At 40.5% G+C, this 22,478-nt stretch overlaps 1 protein-coding gene across 1 annotated transcript; it reads left to right on the forward strand.

Moving 5' to 3' along the window:
- The first annotated feature begins 847 nt into the window (after nucleotides 1-847).
- LOC108901739 (acetylcholine receptor subunit beta-like) lies at nucleotides 848-22,468 on the forward strand. Its single transcript, XM_018703353.2, is given in 14 exon segments — nucleotides 848-1,119; nucleotides 3,551-3,684; nucleotides 6,475-6,519; nucleotides 7,120-7,229; nucleotides 10,147-10,255; nucleotides 10,448-10,592; nucleotides 11,065-11,250; nucleotides 12,948-13,171; nucleotides 17,046-17,221; nucleotides 21,650-21,782; nucleotides 21,784-21,798; nucleotides 22,074-22,155; nucleotides 22,158-22,181; nucleotides 22,184-22,468. Coding segments are annotated over 14 exon segments (1,479 nt in total). The 5' UTR covers nucleotides 848-1,058; the 3' UTR covers nucleotides 22,219-22,468.
- Nucleotides 22,469-22,478: the final 10 nt, after the last annotated feature.

Raw genomic sequence — 22,478 nt, forward strand, 5'->3', positions numbered from 1 at the left:
ACATTATAGGAAATACCACAATATGTCCTGTTTATATAAGGGTAATAAGGGCATCAGCAGCAAGGAGCTGATGTAAAAAGGGTTGTCAGTTTTGGAAAGACTCAGATGCACCCCCCCAACTCTGATGTCAGAAAGATACTGGGGGCAAGAGGTTTTAGATCCATACAACAATCCAGCGAGCACCTTGGTTGAAGCATACTGACTCCTTAAGGGTCATGTAGGTCAAAAGGTGTCATGGTAAGGAAACCAGAGAGTCAGATCCGGATGGGTCACCATCTATCTGTAACGAGAGAAAGGGAGGCAAGAAAGCAGAGAAAGGGATTTGAAGGCAAAGGGATGTGAGACCTGAGACAAAAGGGGAAAGAGAGTGGTTAGATGCATTAATATATGGTAGTCTGGCTCAGGAAAATGGGTGAGAACAAGGCATGGTCTTTGCTTCTGAGTTGAAGATAGAATATACAGTGAACATCTGAGTGATCAACTCGAGAGGTTGTGAATGTCTTGGATAAGACTTGAATATTAACTTATTGAATGTTTGATGACACACTGTACTGCATGTCCTTTAGTCCCTGAAAGACAGTCATCACTCAGCATAGTAACTATGTTATATGATGTAACATCATATTGTGGTGATCATGATCAAATATCACTATGTTATTTTCCAGTGAAATATTTCTGCATTTTAACCTTCACTCTTTTTGTTAAGGACCTTTAAGGAAAACCCCACCAGGACTCCAAAGGTACCTCAGCCACAGTTTGAGAACCAGTGGGCAGAGTCTTAACTGGTTCACACTGGGGGGTGAACAGTAACACACACACACACACACACTGCTCCCCTCCCTCTTGGAGGTAATTGGAGCAGACAGCAGTTGGCCAGGCCAGCCTGACTGACAGACAACAACAGTCCAGACTGAACAAACCAAAACTTACACTGAAGACTTCAACTGAGCTGCACTGGAAAAAGAAGAAGAAGAAGAAGAAAGGATTAACAAGTTGGATTAACCCACTGAGGATTTGTTTTGAAGAGAGGGGAGAAGGTTTTGGTTTTGGGTGTCACTATGAAAAGCCTGGATCTGTTCCTGCTGGCGTGTTGCTTATGCAGCCTGAGTACATTGGGAGGTAAGCCACAAGCTGACACAATATACCCATGTAAGAGAACTGTAGTAGTCATGTAATACTTCTTATGTGGTTACAACACAAATATCACATGTAGTTTGCCACAGAAAATCCTAATCTAATGTTCAGTAAAAACCCACCAGCAAACACCAGATTAACACTGGAAGCCACCAAAGATGATTATTGAGCCTCTGGTCACAGTGTAACTTCCTCTGGGAATATTAAAGGTGTACGATAGTGATATTTGAGTTGGAGAAAGTCCAGAGATTGGCTCAGCATAATCCAGACTGCTTAGCAATATAGGTTTGGCCAATATAAATTGACTATGTGCTTAATAGACACATGCTGTCTTTCTCTTTTTGTTATGTTGTTTTAGTGTTTGGGAATACCTTTCCCTACAGACTCACTGACAAAATTAAATCTTAGTTTTGTATGTTACCATGTTAGCATTTGCTAATTAGCAACAAACAGAAAGTAGAGCTGATGCTGATGGGAATATCAATAGTTTTAAAAGTATTTTTTCATGTCCAGTCAGGTACCTGTAAAGATATTCCACTCAAAACTACAAATTCTAACTTAATGGTGGCACTGGATGAAAATGTATCCACTGAAGCAAAAATGCATCTATGCAGGGCACTAGTGTAGTCATGATCAGACTGAGAGAAGAGGAGTGGAATAAAACGGGGAAGGAATAAACAAAGATATGAAAATAAAAAAGGAAAGATGTTATCTTTTACAGAAAGACCTGTGTAACTGTTCACAGCAACTATTAACTCAACTAAATATCACACTAAAGCCATATGCAACCATTATCAGTTAAGTGGCATCCATTTCTTCAGAGAGATAAATGACTTTCTCATCCTCAGGCAGTTGATTTGATAACTGGCCACTGATTGCTAGAACAGCACGTTCAGTCCACTCTGAGAAAGATGTAGTTCACACTGAACTTTACTGCTGTCAGTGTCTATCTTGAAATCATGTTCATCACTGGTCAGCAAATGCACTCCCTTGAGTTTAGTGAAGTTATCAGGTGGTAAAACAGCTGAGAGCACATTTAAGTGTCTTTCCAAGTAGGAGGACTTATAAATTCTTCTTCTGCCCTTTATCACAGAGGCGTCAGAAAAGCAAAGCTTACAAATTGCCAGTCCCAAGCATCTTTCACATGCACTACCCTTCACTATTATCTTACCCCATCTAATCTCTCTGGTCTTGTACTTTACTTTGCCTTGTTTACCAAGTCATCTGAACCAGGCAGAGAGAGGAAAAAGATGCTAATTTCTAGCCTTCCACATCCACCTCCCGTTCTCCCCCATCAGCAGCCATGCATCCCTGTGCCTAGCTAATGGGAGTGCCTTGCTGGGTGATCGTTGTCATTTATTCCTGTCAGGTCAGATCGTGCTGGGGCCACAGCCATGCCAAACGTGATGAATGCTGCGTCACCAGAGCTGCTGATTATAAATGCCTCTAACCTTCCAACACTGAGGAGGAAATGGCTGGAAATAAAAGAGGAGTTGTGTGTAGAAGATGCAGTAGAGTGCAAGCATTTGGATTTTGGGAAATTGACAACTTTAGTCACTTGTACAGCACTGTGCTAATGGGCAATAACACAACTTGCAGGGTCCTCAAATTTAGACAATACACAGACATAAATGTCTTCAGTTATTATTTGGATTTAACCAGGTTTGGAGTTTTATTGAAGAAAAAAGCTCTGCAAGCAAACCAGCTTGCTAACTGTCTTCAATGCTGGTGTGATCAGACTTTTACATTTTTGATTGACAGGAAGGGAGATAATAAAATAAGTGGGTTAGAAGAAGAAATACATCTTATTTGGCCATTTATTACTATGCCACATCACTGCTTCTTTGCAAAAAGTCAAACTTTGCCTAACTTCCACTCTCTTTCCCTCCCTACACTCATCTCAAATGAATGTGTACCTGTTGTTCTGTCTGTGGGCTCTGCAGGCAGTGTGAGTGGGTGTTGAGGCAGAAGGTGGGACTCCGTCTTGTCAATTAATCCTTAGCCAGCTACTTCGAGAGCTGGGGGAGTGGGAGGATATTTCATTAATTGTGTTGGTTTGAATTGCCAGAGAAAGTGTTTTGGTTCATTGTATATGCTGTGCAACAAGTCCTTCAACGAAAAAAATGGCCGTATAGGTTGTTTGTTTTTACCCTCGGATACGACCCACAGGTGTGTATCAGCAGTATATGTACTGGATCTTCATTGTCATGGTAATAATAATGTAACCTGTAGGAACTTCCCAGCAGCATACCAGGAATACCAGACCTTTGTCGTCATGATAACAGTAATAAACACACAGTTATGGACATGGAACAGTCACTGGTTTGGAATAGTCATGGATAAAAGCACCAGCACTGAGTATTAGTTTGACATGGGAAATCTTATGTCACACAAGCTCTATGTATGTGTCATTCAGGTGCCAGTGACATGGAGCAGGCTCTGATGAAGAAGCTCTTCGCCACCTACAACCTTAAGGTCCGGCCAGCAGCCAGCCCTGAAGAGAGGGTGGTGGTCCGTGTGGGTATGATGCTCTCCTCCTTCGTTGGACTGGTGAGCGACAAAATCCTGACACTTTTCACAAAGATATATACAGATAAAACATTTCAGACACAAAGAATATGAAAGAAATGCACATTTATTTTAATGGCTTTTGATGAACATTACACGAATAGCAAATTTTGTCCAATATCACTACCTCAGCAGGACCTATATCACAGGTTTCAAGATCATCCGGATGTAGCTTTATGTTTACTGGACAGCCGTGAGAGTGGGATGTTATCGATCTCCTTCACTAACTCTGCACCAGAAGGAAAACTGTAATTTCCAAATGTTGGGCTATGTTGGGATCTTTTCAGCTTTGTAGCATTTCACAGTGGAACCTAGACACAGTGTGTTGTCGGCATTTCAGGTTGAACCATAGGTGGTTTTTGTAATCTACAGTTTTCCTGGCTTCAACTTTACTTGGATAACAATGACATGAGTGAGAATCTTTACTGACATCTTGAACAATATGTTCAATTTAATTATTGGTTAAGTTTCTGTCACTCGTTAAAAATGTGGCTGTTGAGGGGCTTCATGTGACAGTTAAGAACCTAAATCTACTGGGATGCCTGTATCTCACATGCCCCTGCTAATAATTCCTTGACATTTAACTGTGTTTCCATCTATTGTCACGTAGCCAGAAAAACTGGGGTTCATCTCCCTCAGGAGCAGCTTAGCCTCTGATAGATACAGTATATCTTTAAAGATCATGTCTGATTCACACAGACTGACAGATGTCTCTATTAAGGTTTTAAGCACAGTGGTTGCTCCCCATGCTGAGCACTCTTTTTTTTTTTATTCAAAACTGTGAATATATCTGAGATATATCTGAGTGCCATCTGGTTCTCAATTCAGTGCTTGCTGGCCTGCTGAGTCAAATGGCACAAAGAGTCATGCCACTGTAGTGCAGTACTGTATTTTTATTCACCCATGCTAGGAAAGAGTGTTTTAGCAGCTTGCAGCAACAGGGTTTCTGCCTGTGTGAGTCCATAAAAAGGTACAAAGCGAGTACAGAATGAAGCACACTACGTCACTTTATATGTTCCTTCATTTCTCCTTGGTTCCTTTCTCTGTAGCATCAGTAGACACACACACAAACACACATAACGCATGCATATAGTGTCACATTTACATATGCATCTACATAGAGCATGCTCTGCCCAAGGTCAGTCTCACTCTAGAGAGGAAGTCACACGGGGTCCTTAAGTTGTGGAGTGGAACGATCTTGAAAACTGACCCACTTGGATGCTCAGTCCCCGTCTGCCCAGAACTAGTCAGCTGGATAACTGCTGTGTTATTATTAACATTCGCCCTGAGGGAGGTAAATTCAAACAGTTACAGGAAGTATCAGTAAGCGATAGGTCAGTGATGAGATAGGTATTTGTGTGTTTGTGTGTGTGAGAGAGAGAGATGGTTTGAGTCAGTGTCTGTTGCCCCCCCCCCCTTCCCTTCTTCTGTCCCAGCTGTCTCCCTGACATTCCTCCCAGCGTTTTAAATAGCAGGCCCGGCTCAGGGACGCTCCGCCTTCCAGCTGGACACATGCACACACACACACTCATGCACACACACATGCACATTTACTCATTGCCTGCAGTGGATATTTACACATGTGAACACCTTTACCAAAGCCTACATCATGAACTCTGTCCTGGAATTAACTGATGTGTGTCCATTGTTGCCTCCCAGCCAGTATCTCAAATGACTGTCAGCTGTTTTATGTGTGACTGTGTTCTAATTCTCCCTAGTAACCAACAGTAGCACCGAAACTGTGTTGACAAACAATATGTAAATAAATGGGCATGCTAAAGAACATGTGAAAAAATATTATGAGCAAGAGTGAATGGTATGCTGCAAAAAAAAAAAAAAATTTCTCAGGTTAATTTGATTGGTTAAGCCTGTTTTTGATGTAACTATCTAACCATCTAATCTAGCCAATGCATTGTCACTGGATTAAACTAAACTAAAATAAACCCAGATATTTGCCAAAAAGCCATGATGACTACTTAAAGTGACATTCCAGTGTTTTTAAATGTGGCTCCCACACTCATTATTGCCATTCTGACCTGGATCATGCTTGCTTTGACCTCTCAACCTCTGGTGGCGATGAGGGGAAACTCTGTGGAAGCAGTGCAGGCTTGGAGCTTTACCAAATACATTTAATTTCTACATAAATCATTTTAAACACTTGCCTCTGAGTTCAGCCTGGAGTTACAGCAGCCTGTGGGGCTGTAACTACAGCTATTGTAGCTAACTGCACAGGCATCTGCTTACAGGACAACTGCTGGCGAACCAAACATGCTGCAGCAATAACCACAATTTCTACAATGTAGGGGCTAATTTGTGTATTTACTTTTGTCTGGAATCAGAAGCAAGAAATTAGAAATGATTGATGTAAAACTGAAGCTAATTTGCAAAGCTACACACAGGATGCAGTCAGATTCAGTACTGAATGTAGGTCACCCCTGTTTTGGCTGCACACAACCAGTGTAGATATGTGTACTGTTCTCACGCTTCTTTCCCACATATACAGTATGTTTGATTTGCCAGTCATGTTTCACAGATCTCTAAAACAGAAGTGGTGAGGACAGAAAAATAGAAAAATAATGGAATTTTACTTCATATAAACACTACATTGAAGGTGCCATGCTGTATTCTAAGTGTTGTGTAAGTGCTATATGAACATCTGTGTGTATGTCTGCACAGACATTTGTTGCTGCAGCTGAACTTATTGTGATATTGACTGTGTTACTATTATGTTTTGGAAAGACGCAACAATAACACACTGTATTCTCCCTTCAGAACATGAAGAATGAAGAAATGAGCACAATTGTTGTCATGAATCTGGTAAGTCCATTCACGTCAGCACCTCTCACCAGACCTTCACAGCGCTTTTTACTGCATGTTTGTTTCTCTGGGGCTGCAAACTGAAGTTGGCTTTGGAAATTTTGAGAGCACATGAGCTTAACAGAGAGTTACATGATGGGGAACCCCTCTACACTTCATTAACACACAGTGATGCAAGTGAATAACCTCCTTCTATTTGTCATCGTTTTGACCGACTCAACCGTGATTCCTGCTCCAGTGGCAATAAGCTTATTAACATAACACCTCCTCATGTACAACTCAGTGCTAATACACTACACAAACAACCAACTGTGAACACTTGGAGTAGTCATAACAACAGAGTACATACAAAATGAAAAAATTATGCAAATGATGTTTTGTTATGTTGGGACGAATGCACAGGGAAAACCTCCCCTGTGGAATTTAATTACAGCAGGGGAAAAATGAAAAATAAACTGATGAAATGACAAAATGCATTTCTAGATGCAAAGTCTCTGCTTCTGTTCGTATCTGTTTCTGTGTGTACTTATGTATAATTTCTACATCCTTGCATGCATAAAAAACTTATACTACTTATACTTTAAAAAAAATTCCAAACAGGAATGGACAGATCATCGGTTGTCATGGAAACCGAAGGAGCATGATGGGATTGAGGTGTTGCGTATCCCCTCTGGGAAGGTCTGGCTGCCTGACATTGTCCTCATCAATAAGTAAGCAACAGCACTGCACTCACATCGACATTCGATTATCAGCAACATTTTTTAAAATTTTTTGTTTGTATCCTCAGGGGTTTCTTTGTAGGCCCAAACTAGCATTTTGTTTTTACTTTCCCACACATATTCATGTGCCAGTCCCACTTTGAAAGACATGTATCGCAGACAATAAAATATAGCAAAAGTCTTATGATGAAAAGTTTGGACACGGCTTCATTTATGTCAAAAATATTTCCCTTTTTTTTTTCCCCTCTGCTGACACAGAGTTAAGTCGTGTTTGTCTATTTATTGAGTCAGAGTTAATATAGATCCACCCTGCCTGTGCCACTGCTCCTGTTATACAGCTAGCTATCCATGATTGTCAGCTTTAATCCTCACCTGTTAGCGACACTTCAACTTTAAGCCTCCTCCTTACACCTCCACTCAAGGTCATAATCAGTCAGTATTTATTGTTTTGGTTGTGCCATTGGTCATTGGTTTTGATGTGCTGCCATTGTAAACAGTGTACCAGTGTTCAACAGTTAACTGGACAACTGGAGTATCTATTTAACAGTTTACGCACTTTTCTCCACTGCACTACTTTACATGTGCATATACTTAGTGTTAACTGATGTTTTTCAAGCATGTTCATAGATACTGAATTGCCTCTAGGAAGATTTAGCAGAACTAGTGTTTTTTTATTTCTTGTTCTCCTCCAGAGACTGTGCAGCAGGATAATGAATGCTACGGTTTTTCCTCTACATGAATACACTGTTCAAGAAAAGCAGGTGCAAAATAGAGACCATATGCTATGCACAGTACAGTAATTAAGTTATATGTCACCATTTTAATCATGAATGAGCTGTAGTTTTTTGGATATGCTTTCAGAGCACAAAAAATGTTGGTAAGGGGCATACTGGTTGTCTTTGGGTTAAGGTGCCAACCCATCATGTCTGGCTGTTGCATGTTGTTCCTCCTCTCTCTTTTCCTCACCACTCATTCCTTGTCATCACTCTACTGAAGCCTAAAAATACCAGAACAATTCAAAACCCCAACACATGACACAACCAGAACATGAACAAACAGTCATGTCTTAGATGTCCAGATGCTGGATGTTCAAGCAGAAAAACTAATAGATCTATTGCTATACATACTGTATGTACATAAAGCCAAAGTGAGTAACAAAATAAAAGCATCATTAGGTATTAATGTCATGATAAATATAGCTGTTTGTAAACATTCATATAAGAATTTCACTTTAACAGTATTGGTCACACTTGATCCACAGGTGAGCGACAGATTATGCAATGGAGCCTGTGGACATGAGGTTACAGACCAACTACAGCACAGTACAGTACCAGTCTAATGGAAAAACTATATGTCACAGCATTAAATTAAAAATGTAGACACTAGAGCGTAGTCTCTTTTTCTTGCTGCCTCATACCCATACAGTACACACCCAATAAATCCCAACCGCTCCATTCATCAACACTTTATAGGCAATTAAGCAGCATGGCTCCCTAATAACTGAGCTGATGGCACTGCTCAGCTACTTCAGCTCAGGTTCCCTTAGAACCACACACACAAATATGTACATACACACAAATGCAAAAGTGTGTATACCCCTCTCTGTCTCTCTCTGTGTGTGAATGATCAATGCAGGTCATTTTAGCAGCAGAAGCAGCACCTTCACAGGGACAGGGTTTTAGGAGGGCTGACTTGAAGAACACGAGCTTCTCCCTGTTAAATTATGAGGCCCGTAAAAGCCAAACGCTGCACCCTGACAGACGGCTAAATATGTGTCTAATTGACTTGATGTCTTTGTTGTGTATTGTGTTATGAGCTTAACAGCCAAAGTGGCTCTGTATACATCCAGCATTAGTGTTGCACTTCGAAGTGTCCTGTGAAATGTGTCAAGTCCAAGTCAATTAAAATGTCTTAGTGGGGTCTTGCAGAATGGGACTGTGGTCAGCCTTGTATGTACTCTATAGCTGTGGTGAGAGAGCAGAAGGGATAGTGTGACTGCAATAATCAGACATACGAGACATGGTTAATCAGATTCTACTCACTCTGACCAGAGCTTCACCCTGTCTGTCTTCTTATGTAAATTCTGCTTTATTGCATGGAACAAAGAGTCGGGAAGGGAGCTGAGAGGATGTGGAATGACATGAAACAAAGGCCTCAGGCTAGATTCAAACCGAGGATGCTGCTGTTACTTGATATGTACAACTGAGTCAGCAGGATACCACATAATAATGACTTGATGTCTACAGATGACTGCAAAACTACTCACTCCCTGTTGCACTTTTGCCTCGTGTCACTGGTCACTTCAAAAAGTTGTACTGCCCTGATGTTTTAGCTGCACCTCTTTAAAATGTACTGAAGGTCAGAGAACACCTTCAGCCCTGTCTAGTATAAACAGCAAGTCTAAAAGTCATTTGTTTTTACATCCCAAAATGACCAGTATTATTGTTTTCTAATCTGACTCCCAAATTACCAGAATGGCATTGTCAGCAAATGACCATTAAAAAAAGATTTATTTCTTGTATTCTTGTATTTTAACAAACAACCAATGTTGTTGTTTTTTGGGTATGTGATATTTGATTTGATACAATATGAGACTGGACGAGACAAGATGGTACGAGTCAGTATGTTATGTCACATTCTGTGCCTCTCTTTGACCTACATGTACTGTACTGTTGAAGGGAAGTATGGACAAACACATAGAAAGAACCACAGCCTCAGGCCCTGCCCGAGTTTACAGTGCTGCTGGTGACCACTGAGACAGTGTGTGTCTGACATGCAGTCTACTTTCAGTGTAAGGTTTAGGAGTGTGGCCTCAGGTTGGCGGTAACATACAATGATTTGAAGTGAAGATACGCTGACGATGCTTAATTAAGAAAAGAACTAATGTTATCTTCATCTCTGTTTGCAGTAATGATGGAGTGTTTGATGTGGCCTTGCACGTCCATGTTCAGGCTTATAGTAACGGCAGAGTAACATGGACTCCCCCTGCTCTATACTGCAGCTCCTGTGGAGTTAAGGTGAGCATCAGCACACACACACACGCACGCATGCACACACACACACACACACACACACACACACACACACACACACACACACACACACACACACACACACTTAAACTTGTTCTCCCTCTATTTTTATGCTTTCCACTAGTTTCCTGCTAATCTCGCTCCTCTTCTCTGACTCTTCCCTGTTTCTCTGCCTAGGTAACATATTTCCCTTTTGACTGGCAGAACTGCACTATGCAGTTCCGCTCTTACACATATGACTCAACAGAGATTGACCTGCAGTATGCACTGGACTCAAAAGGCAACGAGATTCGGGAAATCCAAATGGACGAATCTTACAGTGGTGAGGATTTGGTTGAATGGATGGATGGATGGATGGATGGATGGATGGATGGATGGAGTAATATAGGTAATAGCTTTTTTGAAATAAAGGGAAAATTTTGAACTATTGAATAAATTTCAATTTCAGTAGATGGCACTAATTTCATGTTTAAAGGGTTAAAGATATGAAGAATAGTAATATTTGTATGCACAGTAAATGACTCTGTAGTAGTATTAAGATATATTCCTTTGCATGATACACTGAATCAGTTCTTCCTTGGTTTTAATTTTCTCTTATTTGCTACTTTATACTTGATTTTGCTTAATATCTAGACTTTGGTCACAGGAGTGTCTTTTATCAGTTCGACTGTGTTTGCACTTTTGTTCGGACCCCCTTGTGGTATGCAGATTTGTTGCTTGTGCTGTAAAAATAATAATTCTGCTGATCTTAATTGAAATGTTTTGTAATACTTAAAATGTGAACATTTCTCCAGAGGGCGGCGAGTGGCACATCAGACACAGGCCGAGCAGGAAGGTCATAAATGACGATCGGTACGAGGACATGATCTTCTACCTGATCATTGAGAGGAAGCCTTTGTACTACGTCCTGAACATCATCATCCCCTGCATTCTCATCACTATCATCGCCATCTTTAACTTCTATCTGCCTCCTGATGCAGGTATACCAACAAAACACAGCAATACATACAAACCAGCTTACCATGAACTAAATGTAAAAATGACTGAAGGTCAGTTATCTTTACTATGACAATCTGGACAGTTAGGCATTCAATCTCCAGCTTGATGCAGCTCTGGTTAGGATTATATTGCTGCATCGTTGCTCTCTAAAACTGCTCATGCCATCTCCTAATTGTGTTTGTGTGGTCTGTTTAAATTGGGCAGTCACACACTTATCCTATTACTGGAATAAAGGGACTTTCAGATTAGATAGTTGACAATATGACATCCATGTCACTGCATGTAGAAACTTTAGATATGTTCGTTTTTACCCCTGTTAATCAAATGACTGAGACTGAGAAATTTAGATGTGTCCACTGAGTTATGCATATTAATGGGGCACTCCAGCTATTTATTACAGGAAGACTTGAAAGGACAAGATTTATGCAGCAGATGCACAGATATCTAGGTTTTTAGTCCCTGATATGGATCCAGCCTCAAAAAATGCTGGACCCTACATTTCCACTGCAACCTTTAAGTCCAAATTGAGAAATAACTCTGGTGACATCAGGGTTATTTCATCCTCCAGAGTCACAGAGGACATATTCAGCTGGCTCAGTAGTACTCCCCATGATGATTAAACTTATCTCCATGTGTAAAATTGGTGATGCCCCCCCTTTGGGACACTGACCTCTAATTAAGTTAATTTAATGAACATATTTGTGGTGCTTTAAGTAGTCAGAGTATTGCCTGAATCTTGGAAATTTACAAAGAAAGAGGTGGTAAACATTTTTCTTCCTTATCTGAACCATGCCGTCCTTAAGTGTGAATCCAGATTTTGGCATAGCATCCTGTAAAATCCACGCTGCATGACTATGTTTAATGACTCATTCAGGCACATAACACAAGGACACATAGAAACCCTTTAGCCATTGCCTTAGGTTGTGTGTGTGTGTGTGTGTGTGTGTGTGTGTGTGTGTGTGTGTGTAAAGTTTTCCCCAGTCCCTGCGTTTTTTCATCTTTTCTTGTCTCTGCTTACGGGACATCTCAAGGTCTGCGCTCCTGCACAGTCTGCAGACATGCATGCATGATCATAAAGCACAATCCTTCAATACAGTGACAAGTCAAGGACATTTAAGTAGTAATCCAATGTTTTTTTCTTTATTTATTTTGCTGCTGATCAATAATTTTATGCATTGCACTTTCTAGAGATCACTTGTCAACCAAGACAGAACTCGAACATGTTGAACTCTCTGCTCTCTGGTGATACAGTGTGATGGAGTCAGTAAACACAAACACAAGGCAAACACACTTCTGCTTTGACAGTTACTCACTGAAGGAGCAGGCACTGCGTTAATACACATTATCGTTCTCATTGTCTACAAACTCCAACCTATCTGAGGTAAACACAGTTTGTAAGTGATAACTGAATACACCGGGGAGGCCTTGCTCTATTGACCAATCAGCTTCACTTAGAATGGGAGATGAATTTTCCATTAGAGTCATTAGTGGTGAATTACACAGGCCAGATGCTGCTAAAATAGTAGATCGCAGCCAGATGAAGGAGGAACAAACCTTTTCCTGGCGAAACTCAGTGAGTTGGAACACAGCCCTTAAGGAGCATGATGTAATTACAGCTCCCCTAAACAAAAGATAATGCTAATTAACTAAACAATATTCTCCTTTTTGTCCCCACCAGGTGAGAAGATGGGTCTGTCCATCAACGTGCTGCTGACCCTCACTGTGTTCCTGCTGCTGCTGGCTGATAAGATCCCTGAGACTTCACTGGGCGTCCCCATCATCGTCAACTACATCATGTTCACCATGATCCTGGTCACGTTCTCCGTCATCCTCAGTGTGGTCGTCCTTAACCTGCATCACCGCTCCCCTAACACCCACCAGATGCCCATGTGGGTCCGCAAGGTGAGTTCCAAGTACAAAATATCATAAACTATATAAATTGTTTGACTGGATTGTATGTGTGTGTTGAATTAAGAGTGTGTATTTGATGGTTTGGCATCTTGACCCTTAAGTCTTAATGGAAACTTATTTGTTTGTGTTTGTGTGTAACACATTTTGTCACATGGCACAAATAGTCTTGTAAAATGTGATTTCCTCTCCAGAGGTAAGTCATTCCCCTCTGCACTACCATATTTTACCATAAACATCATGAATACAGTCAAGTTAATCCAAGTAATTATGCAAATGAGTGAACTCAAATGCAAAAGCTTTACGCTCATGTGCACAGTTTATTAAACTGTGGCCACCTGAGCAGAAATCATAATGAAAATGCGGGTGTGGGTTTACCAAAAAAAACTCTATGTAGAGCCTAAAATTAATTACATTTAAGCAAAACATATATTATGCTGACAAGTTTTGCCTCATTCCATCAGAGTAGTAAATTGTGGCCTTGAAATAATTAATGTAATGTTAATTTGTGTGTTAATTTGGTAATGGAGGCAATAGTAGTTTAGGTTCAGGCAGTCTACTGAATTAAGTCGACACAGTCCTCAGCACCCTGAACGTCATGTTATACCATTAACCTCCATCAGTGGCTGGTGCCCTCACTGCACATTATGTGAAGCTAATTACAGGCCCCGGCAGTAGCTCTATACTTTGAGTTCTGACACACTTTCAGGGAACATTCACCACAAAAAGGCTCTTACACATATAGTGTGATTTACATGGTTTAATGAAACTGAACTGCTTGGTGCTGGATTGATGGCGAAAGGAACATTATGGGTTCTACTTCTTTTCACTCCTACTCTTCAGACGATCAGTGTCAATCTGGGAAGGAAAGATTAGTGCACAGAACATTACCTATGGCAGATGTATGGATGTTCAGCTACATACTTGTCATATTCTTAACACCAGACCTGCTAGTAATACACTGCTATTTCTATTTTAAAGCTGCACTAATCAATATTTTAATCTCACAGTGGATAAAATGAGTACATAATATGAAACACATTGTCACTGCAAAGACAAACCCATCATCACCCACCTTTGTGGTTCTACTCAGGTACAGAGGATATTTTAGCATTTTGCAGCTCATTGTTTTGGTTGTGTGGCCCTCAGCTTTACAGCTTTGTTTTACTCATGGCTCATATTAACAACATTTCAGCAACTAGCTAGTGAACATTTAGTTCTAAAGAGCCAGATATTTTTATATGTGGAAACAGAAACAGAGCTAATAGGAGTGTGAAGCCGGTTTCTCTGTGTCTGCTGGATGTGTGAAATGCTAACATGTTAGCCATATACTGTAAACTCTGTCTCTCCTAACTTTAAACATGCATAGGACAAATGTAAAGACAATGTGAAGCCATGGTATAACCTATACACTTAAAAACAAACAAAAAAAAAAAAAAAAAACGAAAAAAACAAAAACAAGAACAAATCAGAAAGAGAACATGCAAGCTTTGAAATATATATATAATTTACATTACAGTAGTTTATGGGATGTATGTGATGAGTAACAAAGGCCAAATAAGCTCATTGTAAGAAAATATAAGTGAGCAGTCAAAATGTGACATTTTTCTACTAATACAATAATTACACTGCAGTTATTAAGCTTTAATGGAACCAAATGCCCAGCTTGAAAGGGGGTGCCACTGGGGTGCTTGAGTAATTTTATAATATTTCTCATCTCTCACTTAACCTTGCATCCTCTCCTCTAAGACTTTAAAGGGGGAGCAACAGGAAGTCAGAGAGGGAATATACAAGTGTCAATAATATCTCCTGTCTCCAGCTGTAGAATAAATGTAAAGGACAAATTTATTTTTTACAATGAGCAATCATCTATGCCACTGACAGTAATAGACTCCTCTCACAGGTGCAGTGAAGCTGGATTGAAGGCATTACCAATGTTGGTACAGACCCCTTTGAAAATACCTTTTTTAAGTGTGTTAAATGGTCTATATCCTCCACCAGGGTCTGTCAGGGTCATCAGGGTCAAGTCTAAGGCAACAGAGAAAGCTACATCAGTGTCTGGACAAACATCATCCATGGTTGCTTTCAGAATCACGTTTTCTTTCTCCAGTCACTCAACTAGGATCTCAGGTCTCCTACGATGGTCCTTTGGGTGTCAAGTGCAGTCTTTATGGCTTTCAACGCCTCCTCCTCCTCCATCACTATGTCTCTGAGCTCCTTCAGCTCAGCCTTGATGTGGCTTTGGATGCTCTTTAGTACTGAAACCAGCTCTGATCTGCCAGAGTCCCACAAAGACAGAGCAGAAACACTGGCTGAGTTACAACAGCTGTCGTTGCAGAATGAGGTCTTTGTAGATGATGTGGATCCCTCCAGGGTACAGTTGCCTTACTTATATTCACATCTCATGAAGTGCTAAGCTGTGGGAATGGGAGTCACATGGAGCCAATAAGAAAGAATAAGCTTAAAGTGAGTGTGAAGTGCCCTGTTTAATCATGTTGAATTGAACAAAACTGTGTGTTTTATGAAATTATTCAGGATCTGGATTAGTTTATATTTGAACATCTGTCTTAAGTTGAATATTTAAGAGCAAAGCCAAAGACGAGGTGCACTGGAAAATAGTGTGGCCAACCATTAATTACTGTCAGTCCAATGAACTGATTTGTGCTTTGAAAGTGGGGGGAATCATACCTGCAGCCAACACACTGTACATTCACTATTTCACTGTGTATGCAGCCAAGATTTTTGAATTAGTCCAAGAAATATATTTTTCAAATTTCATTTATTCTGTCAAAAGTACCTTGTTGAGTTTTTGAATGTAAGTTTCTAGTACTGGCACGTAGCCTTTAGCTGTTGCTAATCATGTCACAAAAGGTCAGAGGAGTCCCATAAGGAAACATATCATATACATCAACATATCAATTGAATGTATTTACTTCAGAATTAATTCAAAAATTAATTAATTCAGTTAATCATGATAAAACCACAGTTTTTATGCCAAGATGTTTCACCTAATGTTACATTCACTATTGCAGCTATAGCATGGTCTTTGCCAGTGGGCTATTATTGACATCAATCTGTCAATACAGGCAAGACGAGAGTTATTTGAAAGGATGGATATCAAAGCACTTCAAAGTGCAGATGAAGAAGCCATTTACAGCATTCATGATATTGATCAGGACTGACATCTGGCCCGATGATTTGCTGTTTTATCATTGAGTCCTTTGATATCCTTTTGAAAGGCAGCTTCAGCCAAGGAGTACCAACTGATTATTATATAAAGGAAGATTTTCAACATTTATTTCAATTTTAATTAAGTACAACTATAGTCTGTTACTAAGGAGCTCCAGTGGAGCATCCAGAGTTTATGTTCTTTGTTCAAGGACACCTTGAGAGTAGACGTTGAGGAATTGGAAAGCATTACCCATTTGGTTTCCCCACCCACATCATTCAGCAGCAACTGTTCTCAAAGGTTATCTCACTGCTAAATTCAACATTTTGAGTCATTTCTCACCCTTAATAGGCAAATACAGGGCAAGTACATTTCAGCTGTCCCATAAATCATAACACAAGAATCCAAACAAATGGATTTTTAATATCAGGGAAGACGATGGATTTGGGAGGTCTGTGTGAGCCAACAAGCTATCGACTGAATGTGGAAAGTACAGTTAAATAACCTTCTCTTTCCCGATGTGGTTTTCAAGCATGGAAATATACATGAATGAGTGTTTTCACATTTGTTATTTCCAGTTTTAAACTCTCAGCTTGATTCTCCATTTGCATGAGCTCAGAAGAAACACGAAAGAGAAACTGACTTTACTGTAAATTGTAGAAGTAACTCTGTTGCTCTTCACCTTTCCTCTACTCCTAGATCTTCATCCACATGCTTCCTCCTTACCTCGGCATGCTGCGGCCAAAAGTAGAGACCCCCCTGTCCCTGGAGACCATGCCCCGCCGGGAGAAAAAGAAGGTTGCCATCAGCAAAGTGGCTGATGAATACTTTATCCGCAAACCAGACTCCTCCATCTTGTTCCCCAAGCCCAACAGGTGAGGACAGAAATTGCTCTTGGGTTTTAAGTGGATCTATTGTATCTGCTTGTGCATTCTGCAGTCAGTGTTCATTCACTCAGAATATCCAGTGTACTGACTGTGCCAACTGTAGCGACAGTAGCTCAACCTCCCACTGATCTCAGAACAGAAGCATGTTTGTGCTTTCTACCTTCTTAAGTAGGTAAGAAAGTATGTTATTGAGGTTATTGCTTATGTATTGATTGACTTTTAATAACATTAATATCTTACTCCAGACACTACCTTTTATTTTATCAGTAATAGATACATATTTGTATCAGTATGAACTGGCAGATTTCTAAGATATATCATAATTTATACAAAAGCTCTTGTTGGGACCATTTCTTTTTCTTTTGTGTTTTTGTAAAGGGGATTTTCAAGCATGATATATAATGTCAGCATATGCAGGAGCACTACACATAAAAGTCCTTTATCCATTTATGATGCGTAATCCACATCTGACTCTCTTTACTGTGGGTTTTATGTAAAAGGAATAACTTCCTGCAGAAGAAGTGATTAAAAACACATTACAAGTAAACTTCTGAGGTGTGTTAGATTGCACCTTAAAATGAAATCCAATAGTTTATCTATCATGACTTGTGTTTAGTATTCATAGAATTTCAAGTTTAAGTCTGTGTAGTGGGTTATCTCAGAAGTCAGCTGCCCAGCACTTCCTGTTTTTCCCACAGCTTGCATTTGCCCTTAGAAAGTCAACTCTCATTCTACATTAATAAACTTTTCTGGGTATAGCTGTTCAATTATTCGAAGACAGAACCTTTAGTGCAAAATTACATACACCTTTTCCTCCCATGCATGTATCTTAGTTGTCATCTACATTGAGAAACTGAGGAGATGTACTCAAGCATTTTTAGTTGGTGCATTGCTTTGCTAAAAGCTGTGCCTTTAAATACACAGAAGTGTGAGCAAACACACTTAGATAACTTCTTAAAAGTCACTGTCACACATCTCCTGTATGTGTCATTTTTGATTAACTTCCTGCCAAAATTTAGGCTGTCAAAAAGTTGCTGTAATTTCTGGAGCAGTTGCAAGCTAAGAACTCATTGGGGAACTAGTGATATTAGACATAAAAGCTGGAGCTTCACTCTCTTTGGTTTAGCTGAACAGGGTTTAATTGAGGCAGTGATACTTTAAATTGAAACTAACATGATGTCAAAGTTTGAGCTACTATGCAGTATTTAAAATTTTGGGTTTGTCATGCAAAAACAGAACTACAGAGCAGAACTACTTTTGTTAGGGAGCGTGGAACTGCCTCAGAAAAAGGCATTTAGACCTTAGTTCACCAAACACCTCCAGTGAAACCTAGACTGATGAGTTCCATCAAAGGTTTTACAGAGCGCTGGCCCTGAAGCTGATGAGTAAGGGGCTGGATCTGGGCCAATGTTGGCACACAAATTGGCGACAAACTGGTCTATCAGTCTAACCCTGGTCTCTGTACTGTATACAGAGGAAATAGGTGACCTTGATCAGGTAGACTTTGCTACTAGCTGGAAGTCAGCTACTCTGTGACATCCTTAACTAGCCTGCCTCCCTGCTGCTCTATTAATACACCTCAAAAATCTTCCTCACAGTGTGAAGCTGTCCCTTTCTCTCTATCCTTCACCTCCTGTGAGAACTGAAATATGTCTAGAGGGAAGGAGCGGAGGCGGCAGAGAATCGTTGCTAAAATAATAATGACCCGTGCAAATCGACTCTGACACATTAGAGCGGGACGCTGCGTGTCTAGGTGAAAGAACGGGTGACGGAGGAAGGAGGGGGAGCCTCTATTAGAGCAATTTGATGAGACAGCAGTATCTCTCTTGAGTCCACACATACACACACCCCTTCTTAATTGGGTTTAGTGCATGTCTTGGCACCAGACGCAGCCAGTTTTAGTTGAATTAGTCTCCTGAATAGTCATTTACTTCTCGCTGATGAAGTGCTACTTTGAGCCACGGAGGGGGGAAAAAGGGAGGAGGGGTTAAGAGGCCAAATTGTGTCTCTCTTCCCCCCTCTCTCCTACCTTTCCTCTCTTATCTCTCTCTCTCTATCTGATGAAGCTCCACCTCTCTCAGGTCACAGCCTCCTCACCTGCCACACTCGCAGGAGCAGCAGTGATGGCAGCACTGCATTGTAAACCCCCAAATTCCTGTGCTGAATACCAAGCAGCTCTCTACTCTGCCCTGCCTGTCAGGTCACACTACACGTTTCATGCTTCCTTATACACATAGTGCCATACTGCCCTCTCGTGTTGAGCTGCTTAACCTACAACTCATTTTAACTGGGATTTCTCTTGTCAGAGGTTCTTGAAATGTAAGTGAAAGAGGTGTTTAATATTTGAGGTGTTTCATAAGTAAACAGATGTCTGGAAAAGGCAGAGTACAGCTGCTCTGCAAAGAGGATAATGTTGATTTTGTTTGTTTGGACAAGGTCATGAAGACCAGCAGGAGATAAGTTAAGTTTTACAGACCTTGTTAAGGGGTTTAGACTTCAAATCTAAAATATATACATGTTTTATCCTGTTTAATATCATTTACCATGATCTAACATAAAACACATGCAAGTATACACTTAAGAGGCAATGCATCTTGGTTGAATGTGTATTTTTTGTGCACTTGTGACTATGTGTTTATGTATTTCTCAGTCCTTGAGACATGAGTAGTCAGACAGTCAGACAGGTTTAAACAAACCCAGAGGTTTAGCTTTAACTGCAGGAGAATACAGAGACAAACTATGAACTTGTTACCCTAAGTTTCCATCATAAATATATATGTCAGGATTTAAAGGCCAACATGCTGATTTAACTGCGACCTACTGCACTTGCCATAGTTGTGTACACACAGTTGTACAATAAAGGATTATTGCAGACAGCAGGTGTGCTAGCCTTCAGTTTGACCTCCAAATAATGCAGTTTAGATCATATGGCTAATCTGTTGTTTACAACTTGTGTGGTCATCTGACTGCCTGTGTTTCTTGCCCTGTTGGACTTGTAGCAATGTCACAGAGTTCCAAAATCTCAGCACAAACTTTAGTGAGGATGGTGTTATCATAACCAATAGGTGACAGGTGACAGACAACACTTAAAGTAAGGCCCATGTTGTAATAAACCAGAGTTATCCTTTAATTTCAGAGAAAATATGACTTCTCAACCAAACATTTTATCTGCAGTGTCTTGCTGAGAGAGTCATGCTCTGTCACTACTTAAGGTTATAGGAGAATTAGACTTCTGGGTACGTCTCTCTACTGGAAGCAGCCAATGGAAATCCATGTGTCATTGCTCAAGGACACGCTGCACTACATGAGAAGGCAGGGACAATCAGAGCAGAATTCACTGAGGGGTAATACTTTGAGCTTCTTCAGTAGCTGAGTGTTAAAGTGACACTACATAACTTTTGAAAGAAGAAATAACACATTCCTCTACTTACAAATGAATATAAAAACATGAATGTAATGACATTATATTCAGGTGTTTTGCTGTTATAGCCTTTCGTGATCTGGTATGACCAGTAGCTAATGTGGCTAAGCTAACATCAAAGGGGCTAGATGTCTGTGCATAATTAACATTACTAATCAGCTTTATGACTCTTGTGACTCTACCAACCTACCAAAAGATAAAAGTTAAGCTGCTCTTGGTAACACTGTTCTTTGGTCGGACCATGTGGAAGCTGAAAGTAAGTGATTTTTAAGTTTAAACTCCTTCCTGTAATTTACAACCCTTGGGCTCAGCTTCTTCCATCATGGGATTTCTGAGAACACTTGCTAGCCTTCCAATTTTAGCATAACAAATCATGTCAATCACTTATCCTTATATTTTGGTAGCATTTCTATTCCCGCTTTCTTTCCTGAATTTGATTTTATATATATGATTTTAGTGAAGAATAAAAATAAATATGGATTTTAATTATATGTCACGTGAAAACATGTGAGTAATAAAATGAGGAAGACGCCAGCAGCAACTTTCTCCCAACTTCCCCCAGCAACTCCTGGCACCTCATTGCAGCTGACGGCTGGTAACTGAAGGCAACAAGTAAACACAGAAACATGCACACACACAGAGGGTTTCTCAGCCAGAGCAGCCCAGTCAGCAGATGCAGAGCGGTGACTCCCACACTGGCAGACGGAGCCCAGGGAGCTCCTCTGACCTTCTCTTTATTCCTCTCTGAATGACAGAGGAGTGCAAAGGAGACGTGCAGCCTGGCTCATAAACGCTTTACTATTTTACAGCTTTTAATTAGTGCGGCTGACATCTGCTCGCACGTTGCAACATTCCCCAGGCTCGTGTGCATTTGTTCGTTTGGGTGTTGACACTTCATGTGGACTCACTCCATTTCTCCTGAATCAACATGAGATTTATTGACAATAATGTTTTGTGCATTAAAAATATTGTCCTTTGATACACTGTATGTGCAGGTTTCAGCCAGAGGGCATGTGTACGGACCTAAGAAAATTTATTGATGGCCCAAGTACCTACCTGTCGTTACCTGATGAGCTTAAGTCAGCCATAGACGCCATCACGTATATCGCAGAGGCACTGCAGGCTGAGAAAGGACTATGAAGCTGTAAGTTTGTCTGTTATTTTGTGTCTGTTCATCTTTCCTTCCTACTTCTTTGATTCCTTTAAGAGCCAGCAGCCATGATTTTTTTTTATTACACTAACTTTATTTTCCTTTGTCCTCTGTCTTTTCCTCAATTCCTGCCATGACAACTCTTTCCATATGCCCACCCACCCCTCCATCCTCTTCTTTTTCTTTTTCCATTCTGTTTATTTAATCTCTACCATGTATCCTCTCCCTTTTCCCCATCATCCTTTTGTCCAATTACCTCCAATTACCAGCTGAAGGAGGACTGGCAGTATGTGGCTATGGTGGTGGACCGCATGTTCCTGTGGATCTTCGTCATCTTCACCACTGTGGGAACCTTGCCATCTTTGCTGATGCCAGCTTCAACACACACCCACCGACCCCTTCAAGTCCCCCTGAGGCACTGGAACTTTTGTGTTTCTTAAACAAATCTTCTTCCTAATGTACCACCTTTAAAACATGGGGAAAGAAATCACTGTGTTAAACTGCCAAATGATTTTCTGTGTGAAGTCCACCATCGGCCATTGTTCCTACTGCACCTCACATTTTTTCTATTGCCAATTTACCCTCTATTTACTTTTCTTGCTCTGGCAAACCACAAATGACCTCAAGATGTTTCTCTTGTGTAAGATGCAGAAGAAATACACGTTGACACTATT

The sequence above is a fragment of the Lates calcarifer genome, unplaced genomic scaffold (assembly GCF_001640805.2).
Source record: "Lates calcarifer isolate ASB-BC8 unplaced genomic scaffold, TLL_Latcal_v3 _unitig_4666_quiver_1163, whole genome shotgun sequence".
Lineage (NCBI taxonomy): Eukaryota > Metazoa > Chordata > Actinopteri > Centropomidae > Lates > Lates calcarifer.